Raw genomic sequence first — 23447 nt, forward strand, 5'->3', positions numbered from 1 at the left:
TGACGTCCAAAGCTCGCCCAAGCACCCAACTTTGTGGATCTGTTGTATAAAGAAGCCCATAAGGAGAGATAAGTGGGGATATCATCTATTTATTATGTGACCCATCACATCTATGGTTGAAAAAAAATCCATAAAATTGATCCACATAAGAGAATTTCTATATATATGTATATATTCGTTAGTGTTATGTATATTATACATAATTTTTTAAAAAAAAAAACCTAAATCGATTGATCGGTTTTAGCTAATATCACATTTATCATTGGTCGGTTTTCGATTATGATTTGTGCAAAAACCCAACCGTGTTGGTTTGGCACTCGATGCTTCCAAAACTGACCGGAAACAACCACAACAACCCCTAATAAGAGGAATCTCAAGAACTCACGAGGAGACAGAGAGGGATAAATCCACCGAAAATTTATTGAAATAAGTAGGAAGAGAAAAAAAAAAACCATAAAAACAAGGTGGAAAGATGAAAAACTGAGAAAGAACTAAAACAACTGAATATTGGATTTTCTAGTATTCTACAGTCATGCCACAGGACAAGAGAAATGGTTTCCCCGGCTTCACTACAACAAAACAATCGCTGCAACATCTCTCAGTATATAAACATGTTTCCATGTTTTTCTCACCATTTATTCATCTTTATTCTAGGAAAGTAGGAATTCTATTTGTTGAGGCACTCTGCGCATTGTGCAGGCCAGAAAATTCCAGCTTCAAGTCTTCCAACCTGTCACTGCATGTGAAACACAATTTAATTCCATTCAAATTTCAACCCAGATTACAATGTCTATGGAACAAAGAAAGCGAAGAAATCAAAGATGCAAGGAACAAGAAATATAAACAATCCGAATACGTAAATTCGAAAACACTTTTATAATAGAATTATAGATGGAACAAGGCACAACTAGCTTCTAGCTGTTTTTGTCTTGAGATAAAATCAATACTGATGCTACCTTCTTTCTTTAAATTGTGCTTATTTCTGCATTTAACACAGTCTGCAAAATGAGATTGCTAATGCTGCTCTGTCTTTTTCAACTCCTACACATTTCTACACTCTTCATTGCTGTTGAATCAGATGCTCCTCCACATGCCTGTGATCCGTCTAGACAATCAGCAACATACTACAGTTTTTGTGACAAACATAAACCCATAAAGAAGAGAGTCAAAAACCTTGTGACACACCTCACTTTAGATGAAAAGATAGCCCAACTCAGTGCCTCGGCCCCTGCAATTGACCGACTCGGCATCCCCGCGTATAACTGGTGGTCTGAGGCCTTACATGGTGTTACTGTGAATTCATATGAGCAAGGTATCCATCTCGTTGGACGCATTCTGCAAGTGACTAGTTTTCCTCAAGTGATTCTCACTGCAGCTTCTTTTGATGAAAATCTCTGGTATAAAATTGGCCAGGTTAGTCTCTACTTCAACCTGCAAGTCTATGTTATTCAGCTGCTTATATGAATCATTTTTAGCCATTTGGTTTGACTGTTTTCTGTTTTCCCTTTCCATGGAAGCAGAAAACATCAATCAGAACGTGTTTGGTCTCCGTTCTGTGAGCCTGTTTTTAAGGAAATATAAGATACATTTTCTAGGAAAAAAGAAAACGAAGAAATCCTTGTTTTCCTCCATTTTCTAAATCTAACTAAATCCATTTTTTACAAACTAAGAAACTGAAACTGTAAACATAATAAATATTTTCCAAACCAAACAGACTTCTGTCCATAATGTTGCTATGTCTATATGAAGGCAATTGGGATAGAAGCTAGAGCATTATACAACGCTGGAGAAGCGTCGGGATTGACATTTTGGTCACCAAACATCAACATAGTCATAGATCCAAGATGGGGGAGAGCGCAGGAGACAGCAGGTGAAGATCCGTTAGTAGCAAGCAAGTATGGAGTGTCATTTGTGAGAGGAATTCAAGGGTACAGCTTTGAAGGAGAGAAGCTAGAAGATACTCTTCAAGCTTCTGCTTGCTGTAAGCACTTCACAGCCTACCATTTGGAAAAATGGGGAAAAGTGGATCGGTTTACATTTAATGCCATTGTAAGTCTAATTTTCTATTTTTTTACAAAATTTGTGTCCCACTTTGTCTTCAAATTTGGCACTGTTTTTTTTGTGCAGGTAAGTTTGCAGGACTTGGCAGACACATACAACCCGCCTTTCAAGAGTTGCATACAAGATGGAAAAGCCAGTGGACTAATGTGTGCTTATAATCGTGTTAATGGAGTCCCAAACTGTGCAGACCGTGATCACTTGACCAACCAAGTCAGGGAACAGTGGGGTTTCGATGGGTAAATTGATTGAATTGATGATGATCTATTTGGTGATTAAGAATGACTAAGGCTCTCTTACTTAATGGAAAAATTATTAGGTACATTGTCTCGGACTGTGATGCAGTCGCTACTATGTTAACTTATGCTAATTCAACTGAAGAAGCAGTTGCAGACGCCATAAAAGCTGGTATAGTTGTTCTCTTTTATAAAGCTAATGTCATAGTTGTTTGGTTGGCTTTCTTTCTCCATAATCATATCATTGAGCAGAAGATAACATCTCCTCATGCAACTTTATATAATATCTCCAATAAGTAGCTATTTCAATCACTAAAGTTGTAAAACCAATTGATGAAAATTGAAAGCCAATTACCAGAGTTGAAATCTCTAGGACATATGGAGCACCATGCTGCACACGGCATGAGCTTCCACAACAGCTATGGAGAAGCAAATTGGTTTTTGAACTTTAAAAGGAACCCTTGATCACTTGTATTTGGAGCAACGTTCGAATCCCCTTCCCCTGAAAGATAAACAAAAACAATCATTAAATTCATAGTTTCGCCATTCAATATGACTTTCAAATTGACTGGCATGTGCAGGATTGGATTTGGATTGTGGTTCAACTTTGAGTGAATATACCAAATTAGCAATGGATAAAAATAAACTAGATCAACTTCAAATTGACAGAGCAATCTCCAATCTCTTCTCTGTCAGGATGAGGCTGGGACTGTTCGATGGTGATCCAACCAGCCATGCTTACGGTAATATAGGTCCAGAAAAAGTATGTTCTGAGATGCACCAACAACTAGCTCTTGACGCTGCTCAAGATGGCATTGTCCTTCTGAAGAATTCTCGCCAACTCCTTCCATTTTCACAATCGAAGACCACATCCCTTGCAGTTATAGGCCCCAATGCAGATAACGCGCACACTCTTTTGGGAAACTACGAAGGTCCTCCATGCATATCTGTGACAATATTTCAAGCCTTGAAAGGCTATATTGAGGACACTGAGTATCATCCAGGGTGTAATGATGTTGCATGTGCATCGGCTTCAATCGACATAGCAGAAGACCTAGCTAAAAAAGCAGATCAAGTTATTTTGGTTATGGGATTGGATCAATCTCAGGAATCTGAAAGCATCGACCGCGAAAAGTTGGAACTTCCAGGTGAACAACGAAATCTCATAACCCAAGTTGCAAAAGCAGCAAAGAATCCTGTTGTTCTTGTGCTTGTTTGTGGGGGGCCAATTGACATAAATTTTGCGAAGTATGATATGAACATCGGAAGCATTTTGTGGGCTGGTTATCCGGGTGAGGCTGGAGGTACTGCACTTGCAAAAATTATCTTTGGTGACCACAATCCAGGTAAACTCAAGTTTCAATCTCTTAAAAAAAATAGAACCATTTTCATGAGAAAACATGAAAAAGAAGAAGAAGAGTTTCACAGCTTGAAATTAGACTCTAAAACTGCTTTCTTCCTCTTGCAGGGGGAAGGTTACCAATGACTTGGTATCCAAAAGATTTCATTTCAATACCGATGACAGACATGAGGATGCGGCCTAAACCAGAAAAACAATATCCTGGACGCACTTACAGGTTCTATGGAGGGTCCAAAGTTTTCGAGTTTGGTTATGGTCTTAGCTACTCAAAGTATTCCTATAAGATCCACTCAGTCATTCCAAACAGAATCAACTTAAAACAGACATCAAGTAAGAAAATGAATGAGATGACGAATGGAACCAGTCATGTCTTAGTCTCAGAGCTAAATCACGGAAGTTGTAGAGGATTCTTTATAATTATTATCGTAACAAATCATGGGCCACTAGCAGGAAAGCATGCAGTATTGCCATATATAAGGTTCGGAAAACCTAGACATGGGATGCCAATTAAACAGTTAATCGGATTTCAAATAGTGAAACTAGATCCAGGGCGTAATAGCAGAGTTAGATTTCAGTTTAATCTCTGTGAGCTCCTCGGCACAGCTAATGAAAACGGTTTGCCGGTAGTTGAAGGTGGAACCCGTATCTTGAGTGTTGGAAAAGAAGAGTACACCATCAATATCACAGTTGATTGATATTGTAACAAGCCAATTTACCAGTCATGAACTAGAATTTTATCTTGTACTTTTTATCTTTTTTCTCTTTTGGTGAGCAAACGTTTGGGTAAAAGGGTGGGTTTGAACCTAGACTTTATGATGAGGGAGTCAGGGTGGCTATCACTCAACCAGGGTGCCAACTCTAGAGCCCTGGGTTGATATTTCACTTACCTGAGCTGAATAAAATGCTGAGTGTCGCAGTTGCCTAACTAATGGCCTAAAATGATTGAAAAAATCTCTTACAAAATATACTCTAGAAAGCACAGAGGAATCAATTGTGCATGCTAAAACTCTGCATGAATGTAGATTAGCTTTAAACAGAGCAAATTGAAATGTCAAGCAATGGATTGTTTCCCCTAGATCATTATGGATTCACTCTCCCAAAGAAAGAGATTATTGGTTCGAATGTGGGAGGCGGGATAATTTCCTGAAATCGAGGGGGTAAGAATGCCCTTAGAGGTGCCCCAAAGCGGACAATACCTTTGGATGTAAAGACGCATCCACGCATCCACAAGCATCTCAAACTAAAACGACTAATACTTTAATTAGTGCAATGATTCATCCAGTTGATAGCACCAACAAGTTTGGAATATGCGGTAGACACTGACAGAAAACAGTTGCTTGGGTGAAAGATCCATAATAGTTATGTACTTCATTGGAAAAGAAAAGTAGTGTAATGTTTTAGATGGGAGAGAGGATAATGATATCTTGCAATATTTTCATTGCGATCTAAAGAGAAAATATAAAATAAAATATATCCATGTTGCACACAATTATTTGGTGAGTAACTTAAAAAGAGAATGTTAAAATTAGCTACTTTCTCATTCAACCCAATAAGTTAATTTGTTGGGTTTGGGCATTTCACATGTTTAAAATATTTTTTAACATTCTCCTTCATGTGTGGGCTGGATAGTTTGACGACCCAATACATGTATAACAAACGAGGCCCAACACTATAGCTACTCACGCAAGACCCTCACTTAGGGCAACAACAAATGCACACAATTGGGGCAACTACAACAAACACACAAAGGCACACACTTGAGGCAACAATAAATGAGAGTTTAAATTGCGCAAGTTAAGGTTTGAATCCTATAAACATACAAAGGCACACACTTGGGACAACAATAAATGGGAGTTTAAATTGCGCAAGTTAAGGTTTGAATCCTAGATCTCCTACTCCAATACCATGTTAAGATTAGCTACTTTGTTATTCAACCCAATAAACTAACTTGCTGGTTAGAGTAACCACAATGGTGCAATGTTATTGGGGACAACAAAATGTATTGGGAGACATGTTTTGCTAAGGTGACTGGGAATGAGAATGAAATATTACATGTATTGGTACACGGTGTAAATTTGCTGACTTGGTTTTTAGTATGATAGAGGTGAGTCCTAGTATTGATTTTTGGTGTAGTTGTGAGTGTGGTTTAAGTGGGACCCATGTTTGGAGCCAACCATGTCCCATGTCTCCATACTTGGCCGAACAAAATGGGAACAATAAATTAGCACCATTGGAACTTGGAAGCATTTTTTTTACATGGTCCATTAAACAATGTAGCAAACACCATCCATGGGCCATTAAAAAGCAATCATTGTGGTAGCTCTTAGAGCATTTCATGTCTTATATATATATATATATTCTAACAGAGATGAAGTAAAGAAATCAACATTGGCAGTTACCTGGTATGACAGTGCACCTACCTTCACTGATCAGTGATTGAGATTTTAGTGCCCAAATCCCAGAGCACCTCTTTTACTTGAAATATTAGTCACCTCCTCGGCTCTTCCAAAAATACATCTCTACAAGTTCCAGCAAAATTTGACCTGCAGAAAAGACACGGCAGTACCAGATTAAGATTAAAAGTTCATAACTTTCCTGGGTCCTTCAACCATCTACAACTAGACCAAGAAAGAACTAAAACAATGGAATTCTGCAGTGATGACACAAAAGAAAGGGTCCACGGCAACAGCTTTCGACCTTTAATAATGTATTTTCACCGTTTCCTATAATTGGCTCCATATTATGCTTCCATACCACTTGGGTCCAGTTGTGGTCGAGAACGTGAGGCATACATACATAGGAGTTAGGACCATATCCATTATTTTGTTTGCTTGTGCACACAAACACATAGAAATATGCGAATTTTTTATATGCTACTATGCATACCACAACGGCTATTTTGACTTCAGATTGAAACGAAGATACTACCTTTTCCTGCAACTTGTGCCAATTTATAGCATCTCTCCTCCCTCCCCCTCTGCACATTTCTTCTCAACAGTACGTCAAAATGAGATTCCTATTACTGCTCTTTCTCTTCACACTCATCACTGTGGACTCGGCTCATCCTCCATATGCATGTGACTCTTCAAACCCATCAACAAAACTGTATCTTTTCTGCAATACCACCCTACCCATCAGCCAGAGAGTCCAAGATCTTGTCTCTCACCTTACATTAGATGAAAAAGTAACCCAACTTGTCAATTCAGCTCCTCCGATTCCACGCCTTGGCATCCCTGGCTATGAGTGGTGGTCTGAGGCCTTACATGGAGTTGCAGAAGTTGCCAATGTGAGTCAAGGTATCCATTTCAATGGCACCATTAAAGCGGCAACAAGTTTCCCTCAGGTCATTCTCACTGCAGCTTCTTTCGATACCAAACTTTGGTATCGCATTGGCCAAGTAAGTGAGTTAAATGTACTAAAACAAATTAAGTCAAGTCTTGATCTTTAACGTGATTATATTGTTTTCTGTGATTATATATGTGAGTGAAGGCGATTGGAACAGAAGCTAGAGCAATATACAATGCTGGGCAAGCCACAGGCATGACATTTTGGGCACCCAACATCAACATATACAGAGATCCAAGATGGGGGAGAGGACAAGAGACACCTGGTGAAGATCCATTAATGGTAGGAACATATGCAGTGTCATTTGTTAGAGGAATTCAAGGGGACTCCTATGGAGGAGGAAAGCTTGGGGAGCAGCTTCAAGCTTCTGCTTGTTGTAAGCACTTCACTGGTTATGATTTGGATAACTGGAACCGCGTGAATCGGTTTGTCTTTGATGCCCATGTATGTCTCAAAAGCAAAGTTCCCTTCATTGTCCATTTAATCTATCTGCTATTTTATCCAGCAAAACTGGATTGCAGAGAATCTTCCCTCAGGTTTTGCATTTCAAATGATCTTCACTCCATCTTCTACAGGTCACTCTGCAAGACTTGACGGACACATACCAACCTCCGTTCCGGAGTTGCATACAAGAAGGGAAAGCAAGTGGAATAATGTGTGCTTATAATCGTCTCAACGGTGTTCCTAACTGTGCAAATCATAATCTCTTATCTGAAACTGCTAGGGGAGAGTGGGGCTTCAATGGGTAATTTGATTGAATACATAATAACTAACTATATAGTACTATACTTGTGGAACTTTGGTGATGAATGATGACTCTCATGGATATTTTGCTTGCTGGTGGGATTATTAGGTACATCACCTCGGACTGCGACGCTGTCTCCATTATCTATGAAGATCAACATTATGCTAAATCACCAGAGGATGCAGTTGCAGACGTCCTTAAAGCTGGTACAGTACTTGTTCCTCTTAGCTCAACGTTATAGTTGTTTGACTAGCTGCTTTAACCATATACATTACTAAAGTTGTAGAAGGAAAAGATGAAATCCAATTACCCAAGACAAAATCTCTAGGTCTTCTGCATCACTGGGCCATGGTTCCCTTCTGCAGATGTTGGATATTCCAGCAGTCCACCAAATATGACATTTCACAACAGCTGTGGAGAGGGAACTCACTGTTATCTTTACCAGCAATCATTTTATACATAGAAAGTTCATTTTGAGTTATAAATTGGCTACATATTTGCAGGAATGGACGTAAACTGTGGTTCATACTTGCGTAACCATACAAAATCAGCAATAAAGCAGAAAAAACTACCTGAATCTGAAGTTGACAGAGCACTCCAGAACCTCTTTTCCACCAGGATGAGGCTAGGACTGTTCAATGGCAATCCAACCAGCCAGCCTTTTGGTAAGATAGGTCCAGAACAAGTATGTTCTCGAAAGCACCAGGATCTAGCCCTTGAAGCTGCTAGAGATGGCATTGTCCTTCTGAAAAACTACCTTAAACTCCTTCCACTTTCAAAATTGAAGACCAGGTCCCTTGCAGTTATAGGGCCTAATGCAAATGTCGCGCACACACTTCAGGGAAACTATGAAGGTCCCCCATGCAAGTCTGTGACACCATTACAAGTGTTGCAGAGCTATATTAAGACCACCAGGTATCATCCAGGCTGCAATAATGTCACATGCTCATCGGCTTCAATCAAAGAAGCAGTAAAGATAGCGAAAGAGGTGGACCAAGTTGTGCTGGTAATGGGACTTGATCAAACGCAAGAGAGGGAAGACTATGATCGTGTGGACTTAGTGCTTCCAGGTAAGCAACAAAGTCTCATAACCAGTGTTGCAGAAGTTGCAAAAAAGCCTGTAGTTCTGGTTCTTCTTTGCGGAGGTCCAGTCGACATCTCTTTTGCAAAGTACGATCAGAACATTGGAAGTATTTTGTGGACTGGTTATCCTGGTGAGGCAGGAGCTATTGCACTAGCAGAAATTATCTTTGGTGACTATAATCCAGGTAAACTCAATTCACAATCTCTGTAGAAAATATACATTGTACCTGATTTTTTTAAAAATGAGAAAGAAGAGAAACACTACTTTTAAACTATACTCTGATGAAGTATTTCTTCCTGGTGTGCAGGGGGGAGATTACCAATGACTTGGTATCCAAGAGATTTCATCAAAGTACCCATGACAGATATGAGGATGCGGCCTGACCCACACTCAAGCTATCCGGGACGTACTTACAGGTTCTACAGAGGCCCCAAAGTTTTTGAATTTGGTTATGGTCTGAGCTATTCGAATTATTCATATAAGTTCAACTCCATCACCCCAAACGTCATGTTCTTAAAAGAGATATCAGGTAAAACTGTGTTTGAGAAGTCAAATGTGGCTGGTTTCAGATTAGTTTCAGAGTTGAGTGCAGAACTCTGTGAAAAGAGGAAGTTCTCAGTAACAGTGGGAGTCCAAAACAATGGGGAAATCACAGGAAAGCATCCTGTATTGTTATTTGTGAAGCAGACTAAACTTGGAAGTGGGAGGCCAATCAAAAAGTTAATTGGATTCCAAAGTGTGAAACTAAAAGCAGGGCAGAGATACGAAATTAAATTTCAGCTAAATGCCTGTGAGCACCTCAGCATAGCTAATGAAGAAGGCAAGTTGGTCATCGAAGATGGCCCACAAGTCTTGAATGTTGGCGAAGAAGAGTATCCAATCACCATCATAGTTTGACTCTTTTGTTAAAAGTCAATTTACTTGCTCATGAACTAGATCTGTATTCTAGAATAGCGTAGTTTCAATCACCGTATTAGTCGCCTTTTCACTTGACTAACCTGAATAAATGCGACCCTCATACATTTCAGCCAATCATGTGTCATTGAATACTGCCTGAAATGATTAAGAAAAGATCATTTACAATAAGCACTCAAGAACTTCAAAATTAAACTCAAAGAAAGAAGTTTGAACTATGCCCCAGCTCAGGCTACAGGAAACAACAAAAGCAATCAAAGAAATACGCTAACAAAATCGAGGTTCATAAACTGAAAGAGAAGGAAAAATAAACAAAGGTCGTAAAGAGGTTAATAGAATATTTTATCAATTGAAGATTATATGAAATGGATTATTTTTATCAAAATCTTAATATATAGAATGAAATCTTCAGTAAACGTTCATTCCAACCAAAAATAAAAATCTTCTAACAGAGCAGTCAACAAAACAGTCCCAAGTTGAACCAAAAGCATTTATTTAAAAGTATTATAAACCAGAACCACTCCGGCTAAATTATTTATCTCATTTGCTAACCTCATTAAACAAGTTATTACTCAGTGCTGTTGCCGCCGAAGTCTGCCCGTCAGTAGTGTCCTAGATTCTGACCCTTTAATCCAGTACTTTCACATGTACTGGCTGCTCTTAAAAATGAATTATGTTCACTTGTGTTTGGCAGCAAACGAGCTAGGCCGTTCCACCAACGATCCTTGTTGTGGCTCCATTTCCAGAAAAGAAAAGCATGAAGCCATTTTATCCTTAATAAAATATTAACCAGAGAAGAATAGTTCCATTTTATTCGAAAAGGAAAGTTAAAAAAGACTTCAACTTTGTACACAGAAAATTTTTTATACAACGATTAATGCACAACAAATTGTACAAAGTGAGAATCCACTGTTATCGTATCAAACATACAGAATGAGGGGTTTTTGATATAAACCATTTCACCACAAAAGAAGCCAAAAGAGAGGTATAGGCTGCCAGAACATGAGATTCCCTATCAAACGCGCAATAGTTAACACTCACTCCTTTTCTGTCCTTGCGAAAGGTGGCAACCAAGAATCCAGGATCATCCTTTGCTTTCCATGTCATGGCAGGAACAGTTATCTCATGAGCCCCATCTGAATGAGTGATATCACATGAGTGTGGGCACTGAAAATGAACCTGTAAACTACGAAAAGCAGGGAGTTGTCAACTTAGAGGTGAGAAAAAAAACTGAGAACAACCAAATCCTTAGACATGGACACAGCAATCTCACACATGGTCACATACTGCTCACAAAAATATGCAAAAATTATTGAACCAAGTCTTGAGAAGATAATCACAATGGGAATATACTTGCCTACATTTTCCAGGAAGGTAACTCACATTCTACAAACTTTATAAACTCAAGAAAAATAGAAAACCTTTTCCTTCCACATTTTCTTTTAGAAGTCAAGTACCATAATATATATCAACTACAATAAACTTGCCAAAATTTTAACTACAGCAAATATGATAAAGTTCATAAAACCAATGAGACAACCAAAAAAAGAGAGAATCAAAGAGAGCACTAAAGAAGGTAGTTAGAGGATTCAAGTAAAGAAGTTACCTTGGTCTCAGATTTGTGCTTTCCCTCTCTATCACTTTTTCTGCACGAAACCGGAATTTATTGTTGTCACAAAGCAATGCCACAGCATTAACTGAGACGAAACTAGTCGTCCGAGCTTGCCCCCAACTATGCCCCTAGAATAATCATCGGGATCCTTTCAGGGCACGATCTTGCAATAGGAAATTGAAGCCCACTCCTGGTAGAGTAACAGATCCGATAAGCATACAAGGGGCAACAGTGGCCTCCAATAGCCCAGGGCCATGGCCGATTTTTTGAGACACCGGTGACCGGAATCTAGGGTTTGGATTAGCCATTGCTGTTGACCGACTCCCTCACCGCAACAACACCGTTTTTCCGTACTAAATTCGGCACGGTGCGGGGTGGGAAAATTGTCGGTACCACGGAATTGATCCCAGATTTAGACTTTAGACATAATTATATCTTCGAAATGTGGGTACAAATACAAACGTTTGTCCGTTTTAAATCCGAATTAGATTATTATTTAATTTAGTTATTCGGATTTAAATTAATTTAAGCTTGATCAATTAAGCACATTCAAAATTTATAATCTGAGTTTAGTCTAGACATATAAATATTTTGTATGTAATGTTGTCCAACCTGATTTGAAGGACGTCTTTGTAGGTTCATCAGGTCACCCCTTGATCATGCTCTATTTTTCTTCTAAACCTGGTTTCAATGTCTGCAACTGAGTTTTGGGGTATATTTTATGTTTTTACTCTCAAAATAGAAAAAGAGGTATACTATCGATCGAATGTTACATATTTAATTGGAGTATAATAAGATTGGGGTGTATTTAATTATTTTTGGATGCATATAATGTTGATCCTTGCTCTTTCATAATTAAAGGCCATGTCCATTCATTAAATGCCAGGCTTGTTCAAATGCCCGTCCAAAAATGGCAAGTAAAAGAGAAAATTTTATTACAAATTTAGAATGGCAAAATTTATGGAACATAATATTAAAATTTGTGGGAAATACATTTTTTCCACATCATTTAATGGGTTTTTTTAACAACAGAGGTTACAATAACTCTCCTAATTTTTTTTTAAAAAAATTATAAATTATGAAATTTTATACATTTTTTTTTACCATTCACATCAATATCTCTTAATCAATTCTTTATTTTACATGTTCAAATATCACTTTTTCAATCTCTATTGAACCATAACTGCATCAATATATCTATTTTAAATCTTTACTACATTGAAATATTACGTTTCTATATTTAAAAGAGGATAGAGGATAATTTTGAAGGGAGGGATGAATATTATTAAAATATTTTTAGAGATTCAATTTTTTTTTCTATAAAAAATGGCGCATATGTGCTACTTTTTTAAAGCATGTGATTTTTTCAGATCCTACAAGAGATACTGATGCACCTCCACTTTTGTTAAAATATATTTTATTTTTGGTGATCTATTTTACCTATCAGACCTATTATACAGACACCAATGTGATTACTTTATATCGACACAATGAACACATGTTTCTTTTAATGTAAGAGGTGCAAGGTCTTTACTTATATATCAATCAGTTGGGCTATATCAATCCGATGAGAGATATTAGTGACTTTGTTGGATTATGCCAATTTGATGTATGATATTAGTCTTGACACTCCCCTCCACACTTATAGATTGGGTTATACCAAATCCAACAACAAGTGGATAAATAGAGGCCACGTTCAAATAGACTAAGTCTTTGCTCTGACATCATATTATAAATCAAAGTCCAAACACATCAACGATATTGTCCGTTCTAAACCACGAACCCACAAGAATTTATTTTCATGGAGATATTATTCTCGACAAATCCCATGTGGAAAGCTCAAAACAAGTAAATAAAACAAAAAAATTAAAAAAATATACATCACATTCAATTTCAAATTAGTAAACATCACATGTGGTAGTTGTTCATAGTGAGCAAATATTGGCTTAGGGTGGTCCTATTCAGAAAATTATTCATGTTTGGTGTTTTGGACTTTATTGCTGGGTGTGATTGCAATTTGAAAGAGAATCCAGCATGAGCTAAATACCCCCCAGTTTCTTCGAGCAATTGCGTATGACTGGGACTTCATGTAATCCACCTACTTGTCTACATCTGGCACGGGATATCCTTTTCTCCGTGGACCTAACATCAATGGTGAACTTGTCAAGTATCTCATAAAGATTCCTCCTTTTCTGCTCTCTGTCGCTCTAATTTCTCCATCGATCAGGTTCGTTCCCCACATTTTCACTACGGATCCAGTCATCTTGATCCTCCTCTCGCTTTATTTACTTTTTTTTAAAATCTTGTCAGAGTCAGTAGTTTGAGGAGTTTAAAGGGTTTATTAGAACCCATCTCTAACGCTCGTCTTAATTATGGTCAGATTCTTCCTAGCTGATTTAGATGATATTTTTATGCACGAACGTTTTGGATTTCTGAAAACCCATTTGGGTGTTTATTGATTTTGATTCAAGCAAGGTATTTTGGGCAAGGCCCTTATTAATGGGATTGAGTTAGAGAATTCCCAGGTGCTTAAATGGAGATAGATACCTTCTGAAGAATACTTCTTAGCTGTTAATCGTGACTATGTAATCTATTTTGGAATTGGGCATAATCAAAATCAGGTCTTTGAACAAGCTGCTGTTTTACCTATTTTTGTCATTTGCTGCATTCCACTGTGGTGAAGACATGATGATTTATGGACATCTGGAACAACATCCTAAATTTCATTTGTGTTCTTCAATTCTTCTTTTTCTGTGGGAAGCTCGAACTGTCACTGGTCAATGTCTGGTTTACACTTTACAGGTAGTGCATTTTTTTTTCATTTCCAGCTTCAATGCTTGGTAAACTATTAGGCCAAAGTATTATAGCCAAAGAGACGGCCATGAAAAGATTAATGAACTTGTGGCCATTGATTTCCATGGGTTTGGCAAAAAAGTGTACCTAGGGTTTAGGATTAGGTTCTTAGGATTAATAAGAACCTATTCCAACTCAAGTTCTTATAAATATGATGGAGAAATTAGGCAGAAGATAAGTTATTAAATGTAGATCTGGGAGTATGCTTTTACTTATTCTAATACGGTAATACCCATTGCATTGTCCCTCTTATTCAGCACATTGTTTGTATTTATACTTCCTTCTTTAAAGAACTAATAATAAAGTGAGACATAAATATTACCAATTTACAACCTTTATCAACGTAAATGTGGGGAAGTATCAAAATCAAAATGAAACTGGAAATGTCAATAAGTTCTTATGCTCCTACTATTGATTTTGTGCTTGATTGCAGGAAGATTTCTCTTGAGCGATGAGTGCAGGTCTAAAAAAATCTTCTTCAAATGGATGTGAGAAGCCCTTAACATCTGAAGAGCAGCAGGCAAAGGTATATTTATCAAACATGCTCTTTGGCAGGCATTAAATATTGGAACATGTGGAAGCGTTCTGACTGTGAGGGAAAAATGTTTTATGTATGTGAAACTTCTATTTTTCCAGATTAATGAGGTGAGAAGATTGATAGGGCCATTGCCAGATAAGTTGTCCATTTATTGTTCCGATGCATCAATCTCAAGACACCTAAGGGCACGAAACTGGAATATAAAGAAGGCAACTAAGATGCTGAAAGGTACTTTGAAATGGAGGGCAGAGTACAAACCGGAAGAAATTCGCTGGGTATACTATTGCTCTACTTCTTTTTAGTTAATTTTAGACATCAGTCTGAACCATTTGTGCATGATGTTGAAAATGTTTGCAATAGGTTAGCATACCTGATGATTTACCTCAGGTCACACAACTCATCATGATTTCTAACCTTTTCAATTTGGCATGTGAGATAGAACTCTTTCATTCTGTGGTTGCTGGCCCTTAATAAATCTCAATTCCATGGTGTAACTGCAGAGGAAATTGTAACAGCGAATTATTCGATTCTGTTTGTGATGTAGGAGGAGATTGCTTGTGAGGCAGAGACTGGGAAGATCTACCGAACAAATTTTATCGACAAGCATGGGAGATCAGTTCTTGTGATGAGGCCTAGCTGCCAGGTTTGTCTGACAGTACTCCTTGCCTTACTTAGTGTGAGGTGTTTTGTTTTGTAAAGCTTCTACAATCTTAGACTTTTCATGTTTGGGTTTGATAGAGATAGGAAATGAACCAGAATGAAAGAAGCATTAAAATAAACTAATGTATCTGCTATTAAAAGATGGAGATTCAACTGAAGATGCTTAGCTTTTTTGTGGGCTTAGTTTTGATAACTTATTCAAATTTGAATTTACTGCAGAACACAAAGTCGACAAAAGGTCAAATTAGGTATTTGGTATACTGTATGGAGAATGTTATTTTAAACTTACCAGCCGAACAGGAGCAGATGGTCTGGCTGATCGATTTCCATGGCTTCAATCTGTCACATATTTCGGTTAAGGTGACAAAGGAAACAGCCCATGTCCTACAAGATCACTATCCAGAACGCCTGGGTGTAGCAATACTCTACAATCCACCTAAGTTCTTTGAACCATTCTTTACAGTAAGCAATTGGAACTATGTTATAGTTGTTATTGTCACTAATTCTATTATTATTTCTCATGATATGCATAAGAGTTCATCGTTCAAGAATATTTCTTTTTTAGGTTATACTCCCCACAAAAAATATTAAATGCCTCTCTGCTGTACCATGCTGGAAGTCGTTGAGTTCACATTTTTACGATGTGTTTCTGACTTGGATAATCATTGCATAATGCTGGATTACATTCTATCTCAGGACTGTTCAGTATGGTCCACTGTTACCAATTATAGGTCACCGATGCTAGTTCATCATTAGTCTGCCATTTTGATGTCATGGCTTCATTCACCGATTTCTCTTATTCCTGCCATTTTTTTTTAACTCCATAATGTATGATTGCAGTTGGTTAAACCCTTCCTGGAGCCAAAGACTTACAATAAAGTCAAGTTTGTTTATGCTGATGACCTCAACACCATGAAAATAATGGAGGATCTATTCAATATGGACCAGCTTGAGTCCGCATTTGGTGGAAAAGATGCTTCAGGGTTTGACTTCAATAAATACGCGGAGAGGATGAAGGAAGATGACAAGAGGATGCCATCCTTGTGGTCAAGCCAGTCTCTTCCCTTGGCAACTCCACAACCAACACTGGCATCTGTTACTGCATCAAAGCCGGTCAACATAGACTCATATTCTGATTCTTCTGATTATGATAGTAAACTAGACGGTTCCAAGTCTCATGCAATAGATGCAAAAGTTGTTTCCCCGGATAACGATTCTTCGCTGACTGATGGTGGTCATGGACCCAGTAACATAAATCAGGACGAAATTGTCTCCCTTGATGGCAAAGCTTGAGCATTGTTTTGTTTTCAAGGTATGGTGCTCAGTAACATCAATGTAGCCCTGCTAACTATGTCTATTTAGATAGAACATTGATTCTCAAAGAGGTTTTATCATGTTGAATGCTTAGCAGCATTGATATTCAAGGATGATTTTTCCTTCCAGAGTTACTCAACTAGTTATGGGTGACTGCCCATCATGACTCTAGTGTGTTGTAATGTTTGCAGTTTGCGAACACAAAAAGCAGTAGGCGATGAACTTTTTAATATGGAAGTGACAGATGTTCTGTTAGTGATTAGTGAAGTCCTGAAGACCAATCAAATAAAGCCAGACACTACAAATGTTGAGATGGATGTACATGATTTATATGAAATCGTGTGCATCCATCTTAGCATTTGGGATAATTGAGTTAAAATACATTGGGATCCGTAAGACTACTGAATCAATATATGCTCTAAATAGGTAATACAAGCAAAAGAAAAATGTGTCGATATCTGGGCTTGTATGTTCAATGATGAGCCTCTTATAAATTCATGACTCTACTACTGGCCAAGTTTTCGAAATCTATTTTCTAGATCCGCAACTGGGATTACTCCTAATTCTAAGAAAGTGTATTGTATTCAACGTTGTATCATTTAGATTAAGAAAAGTTTATGGCTCCACTACTGACTAAGTTTTCGAAATCTATTTTCTAGATCCACAATTGGAATTACTCCTAATTCTAAGGAAGTGTATTGTATTCAACATTGCATCATTTAGATTAAGAAAAGTTAATTAAGTATGTCACCATTATGAATTTGGTTTCTACTAGGTTATCACCACCAAACAAGTCAGTGATTTATGATTCAACCTCTGGATTATATATTTTGTACATTGAATAAGTATATAAAAAAACCACTCACTGGGGCAAGGGTTGACAATTGCATCCTGAGTTTTTAAATCATATATATACAATAATTCTTCTATGCAAATTTAGAGTGCGGATTTAAAATGTAGATCATTGAATCAGTGTTGTTTTTGTAAATAAGTGGGACTCAAAACAATGGAACCCATTTGTCAATATCTGAAGAAGGAAGTTTGAATCTTTACGGGACTGTAAAAGAGAAGCAATGGATGCAACAGAGGTTCAATACCTAATCTTGCTTATATTGTCTCATGCGTAAAGTCTTCTCATTCATTTGCCGCTTTTGAAAAGAAAAAGTCGATCCACTTTACCCAATTTTATCCAAGAGATTTCTCTAATATAGAGTTTTTGACACTTTCAGATCAATTTATTACTTTTGTTATTAATGTGTGCTCTAGCGTTGATTTCTTAAAACTAAAAATAAATAGTGATCTTTCTAGAAAATGATTGATACTAGAAGATATAGCATATACACACTGGTTTATAGACTTACGAGTTTGGTATTGATTCTACCAGTTACAACTGCTACATTAGAATGAACATTTTATGCTATGAAGATTGTCAAGAATCGGCTTTGGAATGCAATAGACGACTAATGCTTAAATGACAGTTTAATTGTATAAATTGAGAAATATATTTTTGATGTTATTTCAAATGATGTCATCATGAAACAATTTCAAAATATGAGGAAAAAAAAATCATCTAGTACATTTACAAATTGACTTTCAATTATCACTCATCGTTATTCTACATTTTTTATTTAAATGTTATTTTCATCATTTCGAAGACATCGTAAATAAATAATCCCAAAAAATTATGGGCCTCTGTCGCCAAACCCCCTACATGGTTTTGCCCCCTTGAGACAAATTCTGCGGCCACCCTTAGCAACTACCAATGGATTACTCTTGATTCTAAGAAAGTGTATTGTAACAAACCTTCCCTCGGTATTAGTAACACATTGTCCACTTTGGGTCTATCCATACGGGCCCACACAACTTTTGCTTCTCAGGCCCTAGCAGCTACTAATGGATTACTCTTGATTCTAAGAAATTGTATGGTGACAGCCCGCCCTTCCGTATTAATAACACGTTGTCCACTTTGGGGTTGTCCATACTGGCTGCACAACTTTTGCTTCTCAGACCCAGCTAGGGATGGCAACGGGTCGGGTATCCTTCCAATTAGGAAATACCAAAATCGTTTCCATTTAAGATACTCTATACCAAAACCGTTCCAAAACCATTTAAATTTCCAAACCCGGAATCGTTCCATAACCGTTTACCATCGGGTACCCATTTACCATTTAACTTTTAATATTTTTATTTTTTTCTTTGATGATTATATTAATAGAAATTAATATTGAGTATGATTTATATTAATTATGATTTTATAATTCAAATTAGTCTAATTTATAGTTTTATTAGTATGCTTCTATAAATATATACGTTTTAATATGCTTTATCATCTTATAATTTAGTATCCTAATAATATACCTTTATACATGATTTATAATATTATTACTATAATGGATCTTTTTTATTAAACGGTTCGGGTACCCTAAACCCGGCATCAAAAACCAAACCCGACCCTAAACCATGACGGGTTTGAAAACCAAAACCAAAACCGTTTCCAAAACCTATAGGATCGGTTTTCGGGTTTTAAACAGATCGGATACCCTACGGATAAAGCTCGGATCGGTTTTTTTTGCCATCCCTAGACCCAGCACCGGTTCATACTAATTTGAGCCCAGGAAAAGTGTTTGTTACTAGTTTGGAAGTTTGACTTATTATATTTGGTACTTCACTTCTTCTCCGGGGCAATGTGGGACAAAAGGCTTAGTCTCATCGCCACGCGATAGCTCGCTCATCACCAGAAAACTTAATATCACAGAGGCTTGTAGCCCCGCCCACTCGAGCCGGGTGCTACATGTATTGTATTCATCATTTAAATCAAGAAAAGTTAATAATGGTGTCACCATTAAGAATTTAGTTAATAATTGTGCCACCATTAATAGTACTCACATAAACCAATAAAAATTCACCACGTGTACTCAAGAGAGAGAAAGAGACAAGAGGGAGGGAAAATAGTTGGTAGTTAAATAATGTTATGAAGTGCATGAAAATGTGCTACCACTTGATATTAGTTTTTGACACTACTATCAAGACATATGAAGTGCTACACAATTTGTTACCATTGGATATGCTCTTACTTATAAAACAATATTTAAAGCACTTCAAACAAGATTACTAGCACTACATGCCTAGAATGAGATCAAAACAACACTTGATATTATCTCTAAATTTAGTGGGCTCTTGACATATCAAGAGCCAATTAAGATGAAAAATTAGACTCACACGTCCATTCTTTGATTGACATGTGTCAAACACACCCTCACTTTTTTACTCTCCACTCCACTTTTCATGTTAAAGTCACTTTTTACACTAAATATATGAGCAAAAAGTTATTTATGGAGTGCTTAAAATATGCTATCATTGTAGCATAGGCACTTGATATTAGTTTTTGACACTAATATCAAGATATATCAAGTGTTACATTATTCTTTATCATTGGAGATGCTCTAAGAAAATCTCACGGATTTAACAAATCAATGGAGTTTCAAGAGGATGACTAAAACAACGAAAATGTTAAATGACCTAACTTTTGTTAACCCAAGTTGTCCCAAGTCTAGGTGGCAGTGCCACATAGTCATGCTGACAGGGAATATTTGCTGACATGGTCAATTTTTTTTGAAAATCAAATTTCCCCATTCTTTCTCCATTCTCTTTTGTTTAAAATTTGAAAATCAAACATTCCCTCTTTTATTTCTCACTTTCATTTTCTCTTAGACTTCCATTATTTCATCACATCCCATTTAACCACAAATAGACAAGTAAATCATTCATATTCACGAATTACATTGAAAAGAATGGTATTACATTGTTTTTTTTTGCCGTTAAGGAATGCAATTACATTGTTTATTTGTATACAGACATGTAATTACATTTTTTTTCACACAGACCTGCGATTACATTGTTTTCAAAGCAAGATAATTTCCACAATAGACAAATATAAGCTGCAGAAAAAAATAGTCCACAAACCAGACAAGAATAACAAGGTAAATACATTGTTTTAAAAGCATAATCATTCAAATGGTTGTAAACACATTGCTGCATTGTTTTCAAAACAGTGTAACTTCCAAATATGCAAAAAAAGGAGAACAAAATTACATTGTTGTTGGAGGTAGCTGAATGCTCGGATCGACAAATTACATTGTTTTTGAAACAATGCAATTTGCTCGGGTCGCAGGAATCCAGTAGCTATCGGGCTGGAAAATGGATGGGTAAGGTGTGTATCAACGCCTAGAGTCCAAATATGAGGTCGGTTGTTGAAGACGTCGCAAGAGGTGGCCGGATCGATGCGATTTGTGCTATGGTGATCTCGTCCTTTGGGAGCTTTTTCCCGACGATATAGGCAGCGGTGGGTAGCGTGGAGTGTCTGAAAATGATGGTGGTGGTCAGACGCTTCAGTTTGGTGGGATGATGGCTCCGATCGGTGACTAAACGGAGGAGCTACAGTGGTGGCGGTGGTGTTTCGTGAGAGTGGGAAGGAGAGAAAGAGAGGAAAGAGAGAGAATGTGAGTGATTATATATAGACAAAAGAATGACGTGGCTGCTGATATGGAATACCATATAGGATTGGGATAAATTGAGATAAAATTTATTGGGTCATTTAGCACTACCACTAAAACAATAGCTAGCCACTCGAGCCTTTTGCAGAAATATAAAAAAGAAATAACCCTCCCCCACTCATATGTACCATTAGGTTTCCACTAGGTTATTGCCACCAAACAAGTCAGTGATTTACCGATTTGTATTCCAACCTATCTGTTTGTTAATAATCACTAAACAAGCTAGTGATTTGTACTTCAATCTATCCTAAAATTAAATGGTAAAATTTATACGTCTTCTTTTGGTCTTAATCAGGTAAGTTAGATTACCTTGGGATTGGGGTACGCTGCTCTTGTAATAAAAAAATAAAATAAAATAAGCAGCCCTCATCTTTCTCATTTTTATCATCTTTCTCATTTTTAAGGTATAATATATATATTTTTAAAAAAACAGAAAATATGTAAGATTTCGACTGTTGGATCATGTATTTAATTATTGAATCTTTAAAAAAAATGTTACACACTTTGCATCAACAACTTAGAATCACTAAGGTTCTTCATCAATTTTTTAAATTAAACTGGTTTTTTTATTCAACAAAAAATATAACATTAGATTCAAAATCATTGATATTTATAATTTACTATTTTTTAAAATTTTACAGTTTATGGTTCGTTGGGTTCACGGAGTCCCAACTTTTTAGGAATAAGAATTTTACTTTCACTAATGATTCATATGTTCGATGGGTGGAATACTTGAAATCTAGAATTTAAGGAAAGTTGGATTTCTCCTAAAAAAAATTCTCCTCCCCCAAAAAAAGGAGTAATACTCCTTACGAATTGGGATTCCTTACTTATTTTTAATTAAATACATGTAATGCTTTTTGAAAATGAAAACTCTAAATGACCCAACTTTTTATAACCCAATAAATCCCAAGTCTAGGTGGCACCTAGGTGGCATGCTTACTAAGAATGCTAAAATTTCTCTCCTCTCTCTCACTCCTATGATGTTTAAAATTTAAAAATCAAATACTCCATCTTTTATCTCTCATTTAATTAAGTACAAATAGACAAGTTAATCATTCATATTTACGGATTTCATTGAAAATGAATGTGATTACATTTTTTTTTTTTTGCATACAGAGATGCGATTACATTGTTTTTTGCCATACAGATCTACGATTACATTGTTTTTTGCTACAAACATGTGATTACACAGTTTTTTTTACCCCACAGACTTGCATTTACATTGTTTTTTTGTCAAATTTCCAGAACAATATAAATTGTCAAATTTATCAAAGTTGGAGAAAAAATAGTTTACATACCAGTCAAGAATAACAATGTAAAATAAATTGTCTCAGAAGCACATTTCATTCAAATGGTTATCAAACACAGTGTTACACTGTTTTCGATACAGTGTAACTTCCAAAATATGAAAAAAAAAAAAGGCAAGAAACATATTACATTGTTGCCGGAGGTGGTCGGAGACGTTGCTAGAAGTGGAGGTGGCCAGAGATGTTACTGGAGGTGGCTAGATGCACGGATCGACGAATTACATTGTGTTTTAAATATTGTAATTTGCAATGGGTTGTCGGATTTCGGCAGCTATCTGCCCAGAAAATGGGAGGGTAAGGTGCGCCTCGACTTGTAGAGTCTAAATATGGGGTAGGTTGTCAGAGATGTCGTCAGAGATGGCCGGATTGACCCGATTTGTGCCGCGGTTACCTTCTCCTTTGGGTGCTTTTTCCGAAGATATGAGCGGCTATGGGTGGTGTGGAGGGTCAGAAAATGAACGTGGTGGTATGACGCTTTCGTTCGGTGGGTCGACGACTCCAATCGATGGCTGGACGGAGGAGTTCCGATGGGTAGTGGTGGTTCTGATGATAGTGGGAGGGAGAAAATGAGAGAGGAGAGAGAAAGGGGAAAATAGAGTAAAAAAGAGAGAGAATGTAGGTGTTATATAGAGACAAAAATGATGATGTCGCTAGTGATGTAGAATGTCATGTAGGATTGGGAGGAATTTTGTTGAGTCATTTAGCGCTACCGTTTTAAAAAACACATAATTTTGATAATATTTCACAATTATAATGTGCCGGTTTTATTTTATTCTTATTTTTATAATTTTAGATTTGAATATTCAAATTAAAGTGTTATATTTTAATTTAAATTTGTCATAAAATGTGAAATAATTTTATAGT

At 36.9% G+C, this 23447-nt stretch overlaps 2 protein-coding genes, 1 long non-coding RNA gene and 1 pseudogene across 4 annotated transcripts; 3 read left to right on the forward strand and 1 right to left on the reverse strand.

The window, feature by feature from the left end:
* Window positions 1-479: 479 nt before the first annotated feature.
* On the reverse strand, window positions 480-6567 carry LOC119999244. 2 transcript variants are annotated; one of them, XR_005468380.1, is made up of 6 exons: window positions 6352-6567; window positions 6054-6197; window positions 2650-2796; window positions 1186-1394; window positions 957-1094; window positions 480-736 (listed from the first exon to the last, which is right to left on the reverse strand). It is a non-coding gene; the product is annotated as an uncharacterized LOC119999244 (long non-coding RNA). The 2 variants fall into 2 exon arrangements; XR_005468379.1 differs by having other exon boundaries at window positions 6075-6197; window positions 6352-6565.
* Window positions 958-5813, forward strand: LOC119999243 (probable beta-D-xylosidase 7). The gene is made up of 6 exons (XM_038846714.1): window positions 958-1413; window positions 1750-2049; window positions 2128-2297; window positions 2378-2466; window positions 2876-3640; window positions 3763-5813. Exons 1-6 carry the CDS (start codon window positions 1006-1008, stop codon window positions 4347-4349), a joined length of 2319 nt encoding a protein of 772 aa, XP_038702642.1. The 5' UTR covers window positions 958-1005; the 3' UTR covers window positions 4350-5813.
* Window positions 6568-6651: 84 nt separating the features above from the next.
* LOC120000710 lies at window positions 6652-9860 on the forward strand (annotated as a pseudogene).
* A 3487-nt stretch (window positions 9861-13347) lies between these two features.
* On the forward strand, window positions 13348-16891 carry LOC119999530 (phosphatidylinositol transfer protein 3-like). The gene is made up of 6 exons (XM_038847146.1): window positions 13348-13582; window positions 14642-14734; window positions 14845-15021; window positions 15291-15389; window positions 15626-15868; window positions 16247-16891. The coding sequence occupies exons 2-6, from the start codon at window positions 14660-14662 to the stop codon at window positions 16697-16699; spliced, it is 1047 nt and encodes a 348-aa protein (XP_038703074.1). The 5' UTR covers window positions 13348-13582; window positions 14642-14659; the 3' UTR covers window positions 16700-16891.
* The last annotated feature ends 6556 nt before the right edge of the window (window positions 16892-23447 follow it).

The sequence above is a fragment of the Tripterygium wilfordii genome, chromosome 6, assembly GCF_013401445.1.
Source record: "Tripterygium wilfordii isolate XIE 37 chromosome 6, ASM1340144v1, whole genome shotgun sequence".
In the NCBI taxonomy this organism is placed as follows: domain Eukaryota; kingdom Viridiplantae; phylum Streptophyta; class Magnoliopsida; order Celastrales; family Celastraceae; genus Tripterygium; species Tripterygium wilfordii.